The following is a 16138-nucleotide window of genomic DNA, read 5'->3' as shown; positions in this document are numbered from 1 at the left end:
CTAGCTAGAACCACTGTTATCCAAGTTAGCATATATCTTGCATTGGCAAATTCTGAACAACTGATGAATTTACAAAACGGGCTGAATATAACCGGTGTCAGTAAACACACACAACAACAACAAAAAAGTCATAGTTAGTCAAGAACGCTCTAGATAACATGTAAACAGCCTAACCAGCTCTGCTACGGCGAGTAAAAATGTCCTGGTGAGGTTTCCTCTCATTTTGTCATTGTTGTGCATAACTGAGGGAGAGCCTTTCTTTTCAAGGATGTTTGATCAATAAGACTGCAAAGTTCCCAAATGTAAGAGGACTCCCGTGGTGTTTATATATTCGCAGAAATACATTCAGGAGTATTTTGTGGCTTTTGGTGAATGTGTTCTAATGACCTAAAGTCGTTCAAAGTGATTGATGGCAGGCTCTATTGGCAAATGGCTTGTTTGTGTAAGGGCCTACTGTAGGTCGGATTGACTATAGCGCACCTATCTGTGTAGACTCCGGTCCTGGACAAGACAGATGTTTTTATTTGGTTTTATTTTCTGCAGTGTCTTTTAATTGTAAACTGACGGCCGCTTTCCCATTGCTATAAGACATTTCACAAATGCCTTAGTATTTTAAATGTTTTAATTTATTTTTATTTTACCTTTATTTAACTAGGCAACCTGTTGGCCTTCAAGAAGGCAGAAGATCCCATATGTCACTCCAAACTTTTACCCTAATACAGTTGAATGACAGATGCCTTTATCTAGCATCTGATGGCCTAGCCAATGGCTGATGGAGCTAGCTAATGCTAGATTTATCTCCCCAGAGACCAACAAAGAAAAATCCTGATTGGAACTTTTTTCTTCTTCAGCGTTATCCCTTTCCTTTCCAACAGAAACGGGAAGAGACTAAATCAGAACATAATTAAAAATATTTATATTATTATCATTAATATTTTATAAATACTTAGCCCTCATCTGAAGGCGTAGAAGGCTGATTGTTCCCCACTGTGTTTGGGTTAGTAATAATTTGTAGAGTGGCTCTATTTTCCCTCAGCATGCATTTATTTTTTATTTTTTTATGTCTAAAGAATCCATATGTTGTTCTGTTGTTCTGTTTCGGGGCCATTTTTAACCCTTATTATGGTGGTGATTTGACAAAATGACAATCCGGGTCTTGAATTAGACTAGCATTTTTCTGTTCTCGGTTCTTGACTCGGTCTCGGATCCCTTATCCCCCTCCCGGTCTCGGTCTTGACTCGGTCTCGACCCCTTATCCCCCTCCCGGTCTTGGTCTTGACTCGGTCTCGGACCCCTTATCCCCCTCCCGGTCTCGGTCTTGACTCGGTCTCTGGCCCCTTATCCCCCTCCCGGTCTCGGTCTTGACTCGGTCTCGTCACCCCTCCGGTCTCGGTCTTGACTCGGTCTCTGGCCCTTTATCCCCCTCCTGGTCTCGGTCTTGACTCGGTCTCGTCACCCCTCCGGTCTTGGTCTTGACTCGTTCTCGTCACCTCTCCGGTCTTGGTCTTGACTCTTTCTCGTCACCTCTCCGGTCTCGGTCTTGACTCGGACTCATTTTGCTCCGGTCTTGGTCTTGAATCGGACTCGCTTTAGGTGGTCTCAAAAACAAGACTGCTACACTCTAAACAATGATTGGTTAAAAACCAATTTGGGTTGTTTGGTAACCAAGCGCTGGGTAAATACTGTACAGAACACACACCGGGTTATTTTGACCCAACCAGTTGAGTTGTTTGGATTACCCAAACATGGGTTAATTTAACCATCAGTTGGACTTTCATTCACTTTCATGCTGGGTTGACCCAGCAGCTGGGTCTTTTTTAATGTAATCCATAGGTTATTTCCAGGAAGCGTGGCCTATTAGGGGCATGGCTTTCAGATAGTTCTTTTTGGAGACCCTTGAGAGTAAGTGTCATTCCTGTTCATCATGTTAAGTTGATGAAAAATGAACATTTTACTTTATTAATATTTTTGCACATTACACAGTTTAATATAACATCTATAACATTATTATGTACATATATGTATTGTAACAAAGTGGTCATTTTATTATGTACTCGATCATATGGGCATATTTTTTTCTCAGACATAAATAAACAATTCCAGGTGAAAGCCAAAGGCCATAGTTTTCTACATTATTCAAAATATTGCCGCTTTGCTAGATTGATGAATACAGACATAGCGAAAACAGTGCAAAAATGCTGTCAGCCTCGGAGGTAGGACAAACAGAGAGAGAGATGGAGAGAGTGTGGGAGAGGAGAAGAAAGGAAGGGGTGAATAGGAGGAGGAAGAGGAGGAGGGAGGTTGTGACTAGCTCAGGCCAAGGAGACTTGTTAAGTTCGTACATACATACGGTGTGTGTGTGTATCTATGTGTATATATATATATATATCTGGAGCAACACGGTCTCATAATTTCCCTTCGAAATTCAACATGTTATGGATGAACGTCCACACTTAAACACACCCTCAGTCTGGTGTGTCATCAACCAGCACCGGACTCAACCCAGTTCACCTGTGTTACCACGCACGCACGCACGCACGCACGCACGCACGCACGCACGCACGCACCCACACACACACACACACACACACACACACACACACACACACACACACACACACACACACACACACACACACACACACACACACACACACACACACACACACACACACACACACACACACACACACAGCTATACATTCCTGTGGTGTGTAAATAACAGGCTCACATAGAAAAACACTTGCAACTGTATGAGCACATAGCAGGCCTTAATACACACTTTTTTCCCTGTGTGTGGGTGAGTGTGACTGTGTTTCTCCCTGCTCACAGCTGCACAGCCCTAAACCAGAAGTCAGAGAAAGAAGAATAGTCAACAGGGAGAGAGGGAGGAACAGAGGGAGTGAAAGAGAGAGGGAGAGAGAGAGAGAAAGAGAGCGAGACCGAATGCAGAAAGAGCGCGTGAGTGAAGGAAGCAAGAGGAAGAGTGAAAGAGAGAAAACGGAAGAGACAGTCAGTGCGAGGCACTCCCCTTTAAATGCAACTCAGCTTGAGTAGGTGGACAGAGAGAGAGAGAGAGAGAGAAAGAGAGCGAGGTGTAGAGAGAAAGAGAGAGAGCTGTCGAGAGACAGAGAGAGGGGGAAGAGAGAGAGAGGGTAGAATGAGAAGTAAAGAGAAGGAGAGGGGGAGAGAGAAGGGAGAGAGAGCAGCCAGGTCACACAAGATCCAATGCCGTTTTTGACGTTCATCCAGGGCCCCAGGACGCCGGGAGATGCCTTCAATACCGGCCACTAGGGGCATTGGTGTTCGCTATTACCATCAAGTAGGCTCTCGGCTTTCTAAGGCATTGTGGATGGGCATAATTAATGCCTAAACTTAACCATCGAGTAGTTTCTGTTTTAACCCGATCCCAATTATTAACCCTTAAGTTAACTGATCGTAATTAATGCCTAAACTTAACCATAAAAACTCATACTGAAGTCAGAATGTGTCAGATAGTGAGATTTTGTTGGCGAGAGACAAGAGAAAGAGAGGGAGGGAGGCCTTTCCATAGAAGTGCGTGCGTGCGTGCGTGCGTGCGTGCGTGCGTGCGTGCGTGCGTGTGTGTGTGTGTGTGTGTGTGTGTGTGTGTGGGAGGGAGGGAAGGTTAGGGAGGGGAACCCCACTTGAGTCAACAAATACGAAAAGGCTGCTATTGCCAGGAAAACCCTGCCTTGAGTTCACACGACAGAACTGGGCTTTAGAAAACTGCACTCTGTGCGTGCGCGTGTGGGTGTGCGCTACACGTAAGTGTGGATGATTGAGTGCTTAATATGTTTGCTGTCATGTGGGAGTGCTCATTACCTGAACAATGCCTTGTGGTGTTTCTTTTTAAGAATGTGTGTTATGTGTATATTGTGTGTACAGGGGATGTTTAAATTGTGTTTTAGTGTGTATTTGAGAGTGCTGCTTAAGACAAACGTGAATGCTGTGTGTGCATACATGTTTACATTTGTGTGTGTGTGTGTGTGTGTGTGTGTGTGTGTGTGTGTGTGTGTGTGTGTGTGTGTGTGTGTGTGTGTGTGTGTGTGTGTGTGTGTGTGTGTGTGTGTGTGTGTGTGTGTGTGTGTGTGTGTGTGTGTGTGGTGCGTGCACGTGCGTGCATACACGTGTACATTAGTGTGTTCCTGTGGTGTGTGTCTTTAGATTGGGTTTCAAATTGCCGCGGCAGCATTCTCTCCTGCAGCAGCAAGCAGAATCTTTGCGGCAGAGAGCAGCGCGGTGTGTTTGAAGCTCCTACCCCCCCTCCTCTCTCTCTCTCTCTCTCTGTCTCGGTCTCTCACTCTCTCTCTCCGCCCCCTTCTCTGCCCAGTAGCACTCTTTCAGCATGCACTCCAATGAAGGATAATGAATTTTAGAAAAGAGGGGATAAGAGGGAAGGAGGGAGAGGGGGATGAGCGGGAGGGGGAAGGGTTGGCCTCTCGGGAAGGAGTGAGTAAGCGCTAAAGGGGCCCCTCGGTTAATAAGCCCCTAACGCACACACCTCCAAAACCGTCCTCCTATACACTGTAACACCAAGCGTGTAGGCTCGGAACACATAACCAAACACTTTTCTGAAATACTTTTTATTATTATTTAGAATTTCAATGAAAACATGTCACAGTGTTAAGACTGTTTATTCGCTGTAACACTTTTCCAACACTTCTCTCCCATTTTACAACCAGGAAGTGTATTAGGGTAGATGTAGCAGATAGGGAATCCTGTCTTTACAGTAAGTAAGTAGGGAACTTGGAAAGGGGCCCTCCTAACCACTGCATGTACATTAAATACACGCAATAGATATGTATGACTGTGGTGACTTTTAATTAGTGTATAGTGTATAGTGCACTACTTTTCACCAGCCCTTGGTCAAAAGCAGTGCACTATATAGTGAATAGGGTTCCATTTGGTTTAAGGTACCGCGACACAAAGGAAGAGATTCCTCCACTCCCTGTTCCCTTCTGTCTTCTACATAATTAATCTAACACAGCCCCCCATCCCTCCACACACACACTGACTTCTCTCCTCCATCCCCCTTTGAAAAACAGCAGGGGGCCCCCCCTCTATGTAGCTACCCCTCTTCTGCCCCCTACACTCCCCACCACAACTACTCCCCACCTCTCCTGTGCTCTCCATTGCTCCTCTCCCCTCATCCTGTCCTCTGTAACCTTGCCCCTTTTGCTGAACTCCAAATGCTGCAGACAGCAACACTTCATGATGGAATACCACATCACACGAACAAGGCTACAGTTCTTGTAGCCCTTTCTCAGTAAATTCTCTAAACAACGTAAGTCAGTCCAAAGCAGCAGAAACAGTCAAGCACAACAGTTCGACACTAACATCCAATTTCCTCCCGGTTGAAAGTTTTAGAACACTTAACTCAAACAATGATTTTTCTTTATGTTTACTAATTTCTACATTGTAGAATAATAGTGAAAACATCAAAACATTGAAATAACACATATGGAACCATGTAGTAACCAAAAACGTTTTAAATCAAATCAAAATATATTTTATATTTGAGGTTCTTCAAATAGCCACCCTTTGCCCTGATGACAGCTTTGCACACACTTGGCATTCTCTCAACCTGGAATGCTTTTCCAACAGTCTTGAAGGAGTTCCCACATATGCTGAGCACTTTTTCGCTGCTTTTCCTTCACTCTGCGGTTCGACTCATCCCAAACCATCTCAATTTGTTTGAGGTCGGGTGATTGTAGAGGCCAGGCCATCTGATGCAGCACTCCATCACTCTCCTCTTGGTAAAATAGCCCTTACACAGCCTGGAGGTGTGTTGGGTCATTGTCCTGTTGAAAATCAAATGATAGTGGGACTAAGCGCAAACCAGATGGGATGGCGTATCTACAGAATGCTGTGGTAGCCATGCTGGTTAAGTGTGCCTTGAATTCTAAATAAATCACAGACAGTGTCACCAGCAAAGCACCATCACACCATAACACCTCCTCCCCCATGCCTAACCGTGGGAAATACCCATACGGAGATCATCCGTTCACCCACACCGCGTCTCAAAGACACGGCGGTTGGAACCAAAGATCTCAAATTTGGACTAATTAGACCAAAGGACAGATTTCCACCGGTCTGATGTCCATTGCTCGTGTTTCTTGGCCCAAGCAAGTCTCTTCTTATTATTGGTGTCCTTCAGTAGTGGTTTCTTTGCAGCAACTCGACCATGAAGGCCTGATTCACACAATCTCCTCTGAACAGTTGATGCTGAGATGTGTCTGTTACTTGAACTCTGTGAAGCATTTATTTGGCCTGCAATTTCTGAGGCTGGTATCTCTAATGGACTTATCCTCTGCAGCAGAGGTAACTCTGGGTCTTCCTTTCCTGTGGCGGTCCTCATGAGAGCCAGTGTCATCATAGCGCTTGATGGTTTTTGCGACTGCACTTGAGAGATTTTCAAAGTTCTTGAAATATTCCGGATTGACTGACCTTCATGTCTTGAAGTAATAATGGACTGTTGTTTCTCTTTGCTTATTTGAGCTGTTCTTGCCATAATATGGACTTGGTCTTTTCCCAAATAGGGCTATCTTCTGTATACCATCCCTACCTTGTTACAACACAACTGATCATCTCTCCACACATAACTGAAAAGCATTAGGAGGGAAAGAAATTCCACAAATTCACTTTTAAGAAGGCGCACCTATTAATTGAAATGTATTCCAGGTGACTACCTCGTGAAGCTGGTTGAGAGAATGCCAAGAGTGTGCAAAGCTGTCGTCAAGGCAAAGGGTGGCTATTTGAAGAATCTCAAATATTTAATATATTTTGATTTGTCTTTTGATTTGTCTTTGATGTCTTCACTATTATTCTACAATGTAGAAAATAGTAAGAATGAAGAAAAACCCTTGAACGAGTGGGACTCAGTCCTAAAGGAAACATTTGCGACAGGCCCTGAGAAAAACTTCAAAATAAAAGTATGCAGCATTAAGTTCCCTGAACAAAAAGACAACTAAAGCAGTAACCCAACACAGACATGACCTCAGAGGAGGCACTACTGACAACTTTTGCACCCCAATAAATACTGCAACCAGAAAATATAACCATCCAATCACCGCTCTACATACTGCAACCAGGAAGTAAAATCTACCAATCATGACTCACCTCTCTACAGTGTTGTGGCCCCATGATTCCTGCTGCGGCCTGCTGCATTGCTGCTCTCTGCTGCATCCTCTGTTGCAATAGATGGGCATGGTTCGCTGCTACTGACGCTGGTGTTCCGGCTGCACCACCATGCTGCATTCCACGGTAACCAGCCATGGGGTTGGGGGGTCCACCCTGTCCAGGGCCCATTGGGGGTCCACCCCCTCCTCCCATCTTCTGCTGGGGGTCCAGGTCAAAATGGCGGAGGGGCTTGGTGTTGGTGAAGGAATATGAGGGTTCCTGGTGCGGGACTCCACCACCACATGGTTTGGACATGGACGGGTGTTGGCCCAGTTGGGCGTTCGTCTGTAGCTGTTGCGTGTTTGAATGTTGCTGTTGTTGTTGTTGATGTTGTTGTTGTTGCATGAGTAGCTTGAGGCTGCTGGGTTGACCCGCCGTCATGGCTTTGTAGAGCTGACTCGAGATGTTGTTGTTGGGTCCTGACCCGTTCTGGGTGCTGTATGGATGTGGTTGTTGGGTTTGGGGTAGGGGTAGGGTTTGGTTCTGGGGTTGAGGTTGATGCTGGGACTGGAGCGCCGGGCTTTGGTGAGGCTTGTCAGTTCGGTAGGGGGGAGATGGTCTTGTGGCGCCTGATGTTGGTGCACCTCCACTGGGCATGTAGTTGGCTTGTGACCCCTGGATGTTGGATGAAGTGCTGGATGTGCTGGTGTTTCCTAAAGGTAGAAGGGTACTCTGTGGGCTAAACGGCGGCTGGGCGAGAGCCGGACTGCCTAGCTTATCTGGGCGGTAGGGTGGTGAAGGCCCTGCAGACGGAGCTGGAGCCAGGATGGAGATTGACATTGACCCCTGGGGGCTTTGAATGCTTCCAGCCGGGCTGAATGGTTGTTGGTGGAGCGGGGAGGAGTTGGGGAGTTTCTGCCCGCCCCAGGGTGAGCCTTGCTGGGATAGAGGCATAGAGGCCTGGGTCTGGGGTTGATTCTGGGTCTGGTTCTGGGGGATAGGGGTGTTGGAGGAAAGGTGTTTGTTGGAGTTGGACGCCATTTGCTGGAGCTGTTGAGCTCGCGATACCTCGTGCCAAGTAGACCCGGGTCGAGAGGAGAGGGCGGCGGATAACATCGGAGAACGTGCTTGGTTCTGGGATGAAGAGGAATGGTGTGGTGAAGCCGAGAGAGGCGAGGGAACGGGTTTGGAGGGGTGGGGGATGGAGTACGGGGCTCCGGCCAGACTCGGGCCTACTTGGGTAGACCCTGCCTGTGGAAAGCCTGGGGAGTGGGTGAGGTGGCTCTCCAGGTGAGATGTGGTTCTCTGGGGGGAGCGTTTGGGCGAATGTGGGTGGATGTACCTCGGCCCTGATCCTTGATTCTGCTCCTCTTTATTCCCCAGTATCTTGTCCAGATCCAACTCCTGCAGAGAAGGATCTGGGTTCTTGGTCAACTCATCCAGAATATCCTGGAGCTCCTGCTCAACCGATGGGGCAGACGAGGAGCTTCCATTGGGGTGAAATTGTCCTCCTCCACCTACGCTTCCAGGCCCCCCTGACCCAGGACTCGCCTTAGGGGGCATAGAGTAGGGTGACCCTAGCCCGTTGTTCCCATTCCCCAGCCTGTTACCTTCAAGTGACCCCTGACTTCCAGGACCTCCATGACCTCCAGGACTGGGTCCTCCAGAGTAAGAGCTCTGCTGGAAGCTGGTACCCATGGCGAGGGTCACATCCTCCAGGCAGAGTCGCTTGGTGGGCCCCCCGGACCCCTGGGTCATGGAAGAACCGTCGGAGGTACCGTTCAGACCCAGACCAGGGCCATTACCGGGCCCTTGGCCCTGCCGTAAGCCCCCCTGGTGGGCCCCCTCAGTCGCAGTCAGCCTCCTCTTCAGTGATCCAGACAGCTGGAGGAACGAGAAAGAGAGAAGAGATAGTGAGTACATGAAAAATGACCAAGCACAATGACTGTTAGAACAGAGCACCCAGCACAGTCAGACATTCGATGATAAAAACACATTCTACAAACTCATGTAGTCATAGAGGGTCAATAGAAGAACAAAGGCATGAAAATAAGACATTTTTCATGAAAGACATGAAAACGTTCTATTGTCGACATTTTAGCTTTCTATTGCCGGGCGAAGCTCAAAAGATAAGGTCTCAATAGATAATAATGTCTCAATAGATAATAGGTCTCAATAGATAATAAGTTCTCAATAGATAGTCTCAATAGATAATAGGTCTCAATAGACAATAAGGTCTCAATAGATATTCTCAAAAGATAATAAGGTCTCAATAGATAATAAGGTCCCAATAGATAATAGGTCTCAATAGATATTAAGGTCTTAATAGATAATAGGTCTCAATAGATAATAAGGTCCCAATAGATAATAGGTCTCAATAGATATTAAGGTCTCAATAGATAATAGGTCTCAATAGATAATAAGGTCTCAATAGATAATAAGGTCCCAATAGATAATAAGGTCTCAATAGATAATAAGGTCTCAATAGATAATAGGTCTCAATAGATAATAAGGTCTCAATAGATAATAAGGTCTCAATAGATAATAATGTCTCAATAGATAATAAGGTCTCAATATATAATAGGACTCAATAGATAATAAGGTCTCAATAGATAATCTCAATAGACAATAAGGGCTCAATAGATAATAAGGTCTCAATAGATAATACGGTCTCAATAGATAATAAGGTCTCAATAGACAATAAGGTCTCAATAGATATTCTCAATAGATAATAAGGTCTCAATAGATAGTCTCAATAGATAATAAGGTCTCAATAGATAATAAGGTCTCAATAGATAATACGGTCTCAATAGATAATAAGGTCTCAATAGACAATAAAGTCTCAATAGATATTCTCAATAGATAATAAGGTCTCAATAGATAGTCTCAATAGATAAAGGTCCCAATAGATAGTAGGTCTCAATAGACAATAAGGGCTCAATAGATAATAAGGTCTCAATAGATAATAATGTCTCAATAGATAGTCTCAATAGATAATAAGGTCTCAATAGATAGTCTCAATAGATAAGGTCTCAATAGATAATAAGGTCTCAATAGATAGTATCAATAGACAATAAGGTCTCAATAGATATTCTCAATAGATAATAAGGTCTCAATAGATAGTCTCAATAGATAAAGGTCCCAATAGATAGTAGGTCTCAATAGACAATAAGGGCTCAATAGATAATAAGGTCTCAATAGATAATAATGTCTCAATAGATAGTCTCAATAGATAATAAGGTCTCAATAGATAATAAGGTCTCAATATATAATAGGTCTTAATAGATAATAAGGTCTCAATAGATAATAAGGTCCCAATAGATAATAGGTCTCAATAGATAATAGGTCTCAATAGATAATAAGGTTTCAATAGACAATAAGGTCTCAATAGATAGTCTCAATAGATAATAAGGTCTCAATAGATAATAGGTCTCAATAGATAATAAGGTCTCAATAGATAATAAGGTCTCAATAGATAATAAGGTCTCAATATATAATAGGTCTCAATAGATAATAAGGTCTCAATAGATAATAAGGTCCCAATAGATAATAGGTCCCAATAGATAATAGGTTTCAATAGATAATAAGGTTTCAATAGACAATAAGGTCTCAATAGATAGTCTCAATAGATAATAAGGTCTCAATAGATAATAGGTCTCAATAGATAATAAGGTCTCAATAGATAATAAGGTCTCAATAGATAATAAGGTCTCAATATATAATAGGTCTCAATAGATAATAAGGTCTCAATAGATAATCTCAATAGACAATAAGGGCTCAATAGATAATAATGTCTCAATAGATAATAAGGTCTCAATAGATAATAAGGTCTCAATAGATAATAAGGTCTCAATAGATAATCTCAATAGACAATAAGGGCTCAATAGATAATAAGGTCTCAATAGATAATAAGGTCTCAATAGACACTAAGGTCTCAATAGATATTCTCAATAGATAATAAGGTCTCAATAGATAGTCTCAATAGATAATAAGGTCTCAATAGATAATAAGGTCTCAATCGATAATACGGTCTCTATAGATAATAAGGTCTCAATAGACAATAAGGTCTCAATAGATATTCTCAATAGATAATAAGGTCTCAATAGATAGTATCAATAGACAATAAGGTCTCAATAGATATTCTCAATAGATAATAAGGTCTCAATAGATAGTCTCAATAGATAAAGGTCCCAATAGATAATAGGTCTCAATAGATAATAAGGGCTCAATAGATAATAAGGTCTCAATAGATAATAATGTCTCAATAGATAATAATGTCTCAATAGATAATAATGTCTCAATAGATAATACCGTCTCAATAGATAATACGGTCTCAATAGATAATAAGGTCTCAATAGATATTCTCAATAGATAATAAGGTCTGTCATAGTCTTCCCACTCTCTTATTGGCAGGTCTATAGGGATCTCAGGGCTCTGGTATATAGCTAACCCCACCAGCCACCACTGGGCTGTGATATTAGTATTCTGTTCTGTTCTGTTCTTTGCTTTCTACCCTGCAGCTGCACGCACACTGGTGCCAGAAGTGGGATCACGTAGGCCACACACAAACACATTAAAGCATGCACGTATGCACGCGCGCACACACACACACACACACACACCGTAGGCTGCATGATCATTGGTGCCAGAAGTGGGAACGTGGGATAACTGCCTTAGAAGGCTGTTTCTATTACTGTGTTGGACTGAGGGGTCAATGTCCTCACGCACCCCTCTGTACCCCCTCAGCCTCACCCGAGACCCCTGGTGCACCCTTGAAAGGATTAAGAAACCCCCCTCATCCCAAAAATTCCCTCAAACCCCCAAACCTCAAAGTCTAAAGCCTCTCATTGAGATTCAATGGAAAGGGGTTCGCTAACAACGCAAAGAGAGATGCAGAGTGAGAGAAGGCTGTTACCTAATACCATAGTTAGCTGGTACTATTTTAGTCGTAGTGGTTTGAACGTTGAAATAAGATGTTTTCGTTACATGATTTGGGTTCTAGAATCTAGTGTGAAAGGGACCCATGTGGCTCCAAGTGTTCTGGAGCCTTCTAGAATGTTGCATTCCTCTGATGTTTGCAGTGATCATCAACATTCCTAAAGAATACTTCAGCCAGAAGACTGATAAAGGTTGAATCACTGGATGAGGCCAAGGGGGAGAGAGAGCGAGAGAGAGAGAGAGAGAGAGAGAGAGAGAGAGAGAGAGAGAGAGAGAGAGAGAGAGAGAGAGAGAGAGAGAGAGAGAGAGAGAGAGAGAGAGAGAGAGAGAGAGAGAGAGAGAGAGAGAGACGGGGGGAGAGAGAGAGAGAGACAGAGTGGAGAGAGAGAGAGAGAGAGAGAGAGAGAGAGAGAGAGAGAGAGAGAGAGAGAGAGAGAGAGAGAGAGACAGAGAGAGGGACAGAGGGAGAGAGAGAGAGAGAGAGAGAGAGAGAGAGAGAGAGAGAGAGAGAGAGAGACAGAGAGACAGACAGAGAGAGACAGAGAGAGACAGAGAGACAGAGAGGGTGATGGGAGCCAGACAGGGTGAGAGAGGGAGAGAAAAGAGACAAAGTGATGGATACAGACAGGGGAGGGAGACAGAGGAGAGGAGTGCAGAGGAGACCTTGGCAGTGTGTTATGGCTCACTATTCCCTATATGATGCTCTACTTTTGACCAGAGCCTTATGGGTCCTTGTTAAAAGTAGTGCACTAAATAGGGAATAGGGTGTCATTTGGGACACAGTCAAGCATTCCCGGCGTTCCGAGGCTCTTAACCCGGCCTGGCAGAAAAAGGGAAGAGAGGAAGAAGGAGAGAGTGAGACAATGGGGGGGGGGACCGAGAGAGAGAGAGAAACTATTCAATTGGAACGCCGGAACGCGGAGTGGATGGGAGGAGTAACTCACTTAGACATTCCGGAGAGGGAGGAATGCATGCACAGCCTCGTACTCCTCTCTCTTTCTATCCCCTCTCCTCTCCATTCCTCCTCTCTCTTTCTATCCCCTCTCCTCTCTTTCTATCCCCTCTCCTCTCCATTCCTCCTCTTTCTTTATATACCCTCTCCTCTCCATTCCTCCTCTCTCTTTCTATCCCCTCTCCTCTCCATTCCTCCTCTCTCTTTCTATCCCCTCTCCTCTCCATTCCTCCTCTCTCTTTCTATCCCCTCTCCTCTCCATTCCTCTCTTTCTATCCCCCTCCTCTCCATTCCTCCTCTCCATCCTCCCTCCTCTCTTTCTATCCCCTCTCCTCTCCATTCCTCCTCTCTTTCCCCCTCCTCTCCTCTTTCTATCCCCTCTCTCCTCTCCATTCCTCTTTCTATCCCTCCATTCCTCCTCTCTTTCTATCCCCTCTCCATTCCTCCTCTCTCCTCCCTTCCATTCCTCCTCTCTTTCTATCCCCTCTCCTCTCCATTCCTCCTCTCTCTTTCTATCCCCTCCCCTCTCTCCATTCCTCCTCTCTCTTTCTATCCCCTCTCCTCTCCATTCCTCTCTCTCCTCTTTCTATCCCCTCTCCTCTCCATTCCTCCTCTCTTTCTATCCCTCTCCTCTCCATTCCTCCTCTCTTTCTATCCCCCTCCTCCTCTCTTTCTATCCCCTCTCCTCTTCCATTCCTCTCTCTTTCTATCCCCTCTCCTCTCCATTCCTCCTCTCTCTTTCTATCCCCTCTCCTCTCTTTCTATCCCCTCTCCTCTCCATTCCTCCTCTTTCTTTATATACCCTCTCCTCTCCATTCCTCCTCTCTCTTTCTATCCCCTCTCCTCTCCATTCCTCCTCTCTCTTTCTATCCCCTCTCCTCTCCATTCCTCCTCTCTCTTTCTATCCCCTCTCCTCTCCATTCCTCCTCTCTCTTTCTATCCCCTCTCCTCTCCATTCCTCCTCTCTCTTTCTATCCCCTCTCCTCTCCATTCCTCCCTCTCTCCATCCCCCTCCTCTCTTTCTATCCCCTCTCCTCTCCATTCCTCCTCTCTCTTTCTATCCCCTCTCCTCTCCATTCCTCCTCTCTCTTTCTATCCCCTCTCCTCTCCATTCCTCCTCTCTCTTTCTATCCCCTCTCCTCTCCATTCCTCCTCTCTCTTTCTATCCCCTCTTCTCTCCATTCCTCCTCTCCCTTTCTATCCCCTCTTCTCTCCATTTTCTCTGTGTCCCTCTCCTCTCTTCTCCTCTCCTCTCTCTCTCTCTTCTCTTCTCCTCCTCTCCTCTCCTCTCCTCTGGGTCTTTGGAGCAGGACCTGAGAGCGTTCCCCCCAGTCCAACACCCTCTCAATCACCATGTGAAGGTCTAGTAGATATTTACATGGCATGTATCACCCATTATACTGCTCTCTGGTTGACAACCACAAAGACCCCTATAGAACTAGGGCCAGGGACCATCAGAAGCAAATAAAACATGGCACAACATGTGTGAACAGTCGTATACTGTACATATAGTATAATCACACATAGTATATTGTCCATACAGTATTGTCATATGTATACATGTAACAAAACTGTATGAATAATAAATACACTGTGTGTAACAACTGAATGTATTAACTATTCAGTTAACCCATCTTATCCAAGTAAATGTATGGCACAAAAGACGTGCCCCGCTCTCCTAATGTCGTGCTCTCTTCCCCTTCTCCCTCTCTGTTGCCTCTCCCTCTCTCTCCCTTTCTCCCTCTCTCGGTTTCCTCCCTTTCTCCCTCTCTCGGTTTCCTCCCTTTCTCCCTCTCTCGGTTTCCTCCCTTTCTCCCTCTCTCGGTTTCCTCCCTTTCTCCTGCTGAAACAATAGGGTTGTCCTGACACACACACCTTCTCACTGTACCACCAGTCAGCCTGTCTGTGTTCTCCCGCCTTCACACACACACGTGCACACACACACAAATGTATCTCTCTCTCTCTCACTCACTCACTCACTCCCTAGAGGGAGAGATGATGGAGGAGAGGAGAGATGATGGAGGAGAGGAGAGATGGAGGAAGGAGGGGAGTTTTCTCATTTTGTAGCAATCGGGTTTGTACCATTATGACTGACATCACAATCTGTCAACATAGAGAGAGAGAGAGAGAGAGAGAGTCCATAAGTGGCAATACTGAGAGAGACACACAATGTTGTTGATGGTTATAGTTAGAGTATCCATTACAGCCATGCAGTGTGTGTGTATTGATTCTAGAGAATGTGTTTAGATTAGATAGGCTAGCCAATTGTGTGTGTGTGTGTGTGTGTGTGTGTGTGTGTTACTGCAGGAGATGCTAGCCAGATACACAAATTAAAACCAACATTTGGCACTACAGGCATACTATCCGTACACACACACACACACACACACACACACACACACACACACACACACACACACACACACACACACACACACACACACACACACACACACACACACACACACACACACACACACACACACACACACACACACACACACACACACACACACAGCTAATTCAAAATCCCCTTTTCCCTAACTCCTAACCCTAACTTTAACCCCAACCCTAACCCGAAAACCTAACCATAACCCTAAACCTAACCCGAAACCTAAATCTAACCCTACAGTGCCTTCGGAAGGTATTCAGAGACCTTGACATTTTTCCACATTTTGTTACGTTACAGCCTTATATTCTGAAATAAACAACTTTTTTCCCCTTCATCAATCTACACACAATGCCCCGGAACAACAAAGCAAAAACAGGTTTTTAGAAATGTAGAAATGCCACATAAGTATTCAGACCCGTTACTTAGTACTTTGTTGAAGCACCTTTGGCAGCGATTACAGCCTCAAGTCTTCTTGAGTATGATGCTACAAGCTTGGCACACCTGTATTTGGGGAGTTTCTCCCATTCTTCTCTATAGATCCTCTCAAGCTCTGTCAGGTTGGTTGGGGAGTGTTGCTGCACAGCTATTCAATGGTCTCTCCAGAGATGTTCGATCAGGTTCAAGTCTGGGCTCTGGCTGGGCCACTCAAGGACATTCAGAGACTTGTCCCGAAGCCACTCCTGCGTTGTCTTGACTGTGTGCTTAGGGTCATTGTC

At 44.9% G+C, this 16138-nt stretch overlaps 1 protein-coding gene across 1 annotated transcript in view; it reads right to left on the bottom strand.

Moving 5' to 3' along the window:
- LOC124013954 (trithorax group protein osa-like) overlaps positions 1-16138 on the bottom strand; it is a 136309-nt gene that overhangs the window by 65397 nt on the left and 54774 nt on the right. The window contains exon 2 of the mRNA XM_046328537.1: positions 7141-9024. Within this exon, the coding sequence (XP_046184493.1) occupies positions 7141-9024 (1884 nt within the window). The remainder of the gene's footprint in view (positions 1-7140; positions 9025-16138) is intronic.

Source organism: Oncorhynchus gorbuscha, linkage group LG25 (assembly GCF_021184085.1).
Source record: "Oncorhynchus gorbuscha isolate QuinsamMale2020 ecotype Even-year linkage group LG25, OgorEven_v1.0, whole genome shotgun sequence".
In the NCBI taxonomy this organism is placed as follows: domain Eukaryota; kingdom Metazoa; phylum Chordata; class Actinopteri; order Salmoniformes; family Salmonidae; genus Oncorhynchus; species Oncorhynchus gorbuscha.
Note: the sequence above shows the minus strand (reverse complement) of the source record. Positions and strands in the feature narration are given on the sequence as shown.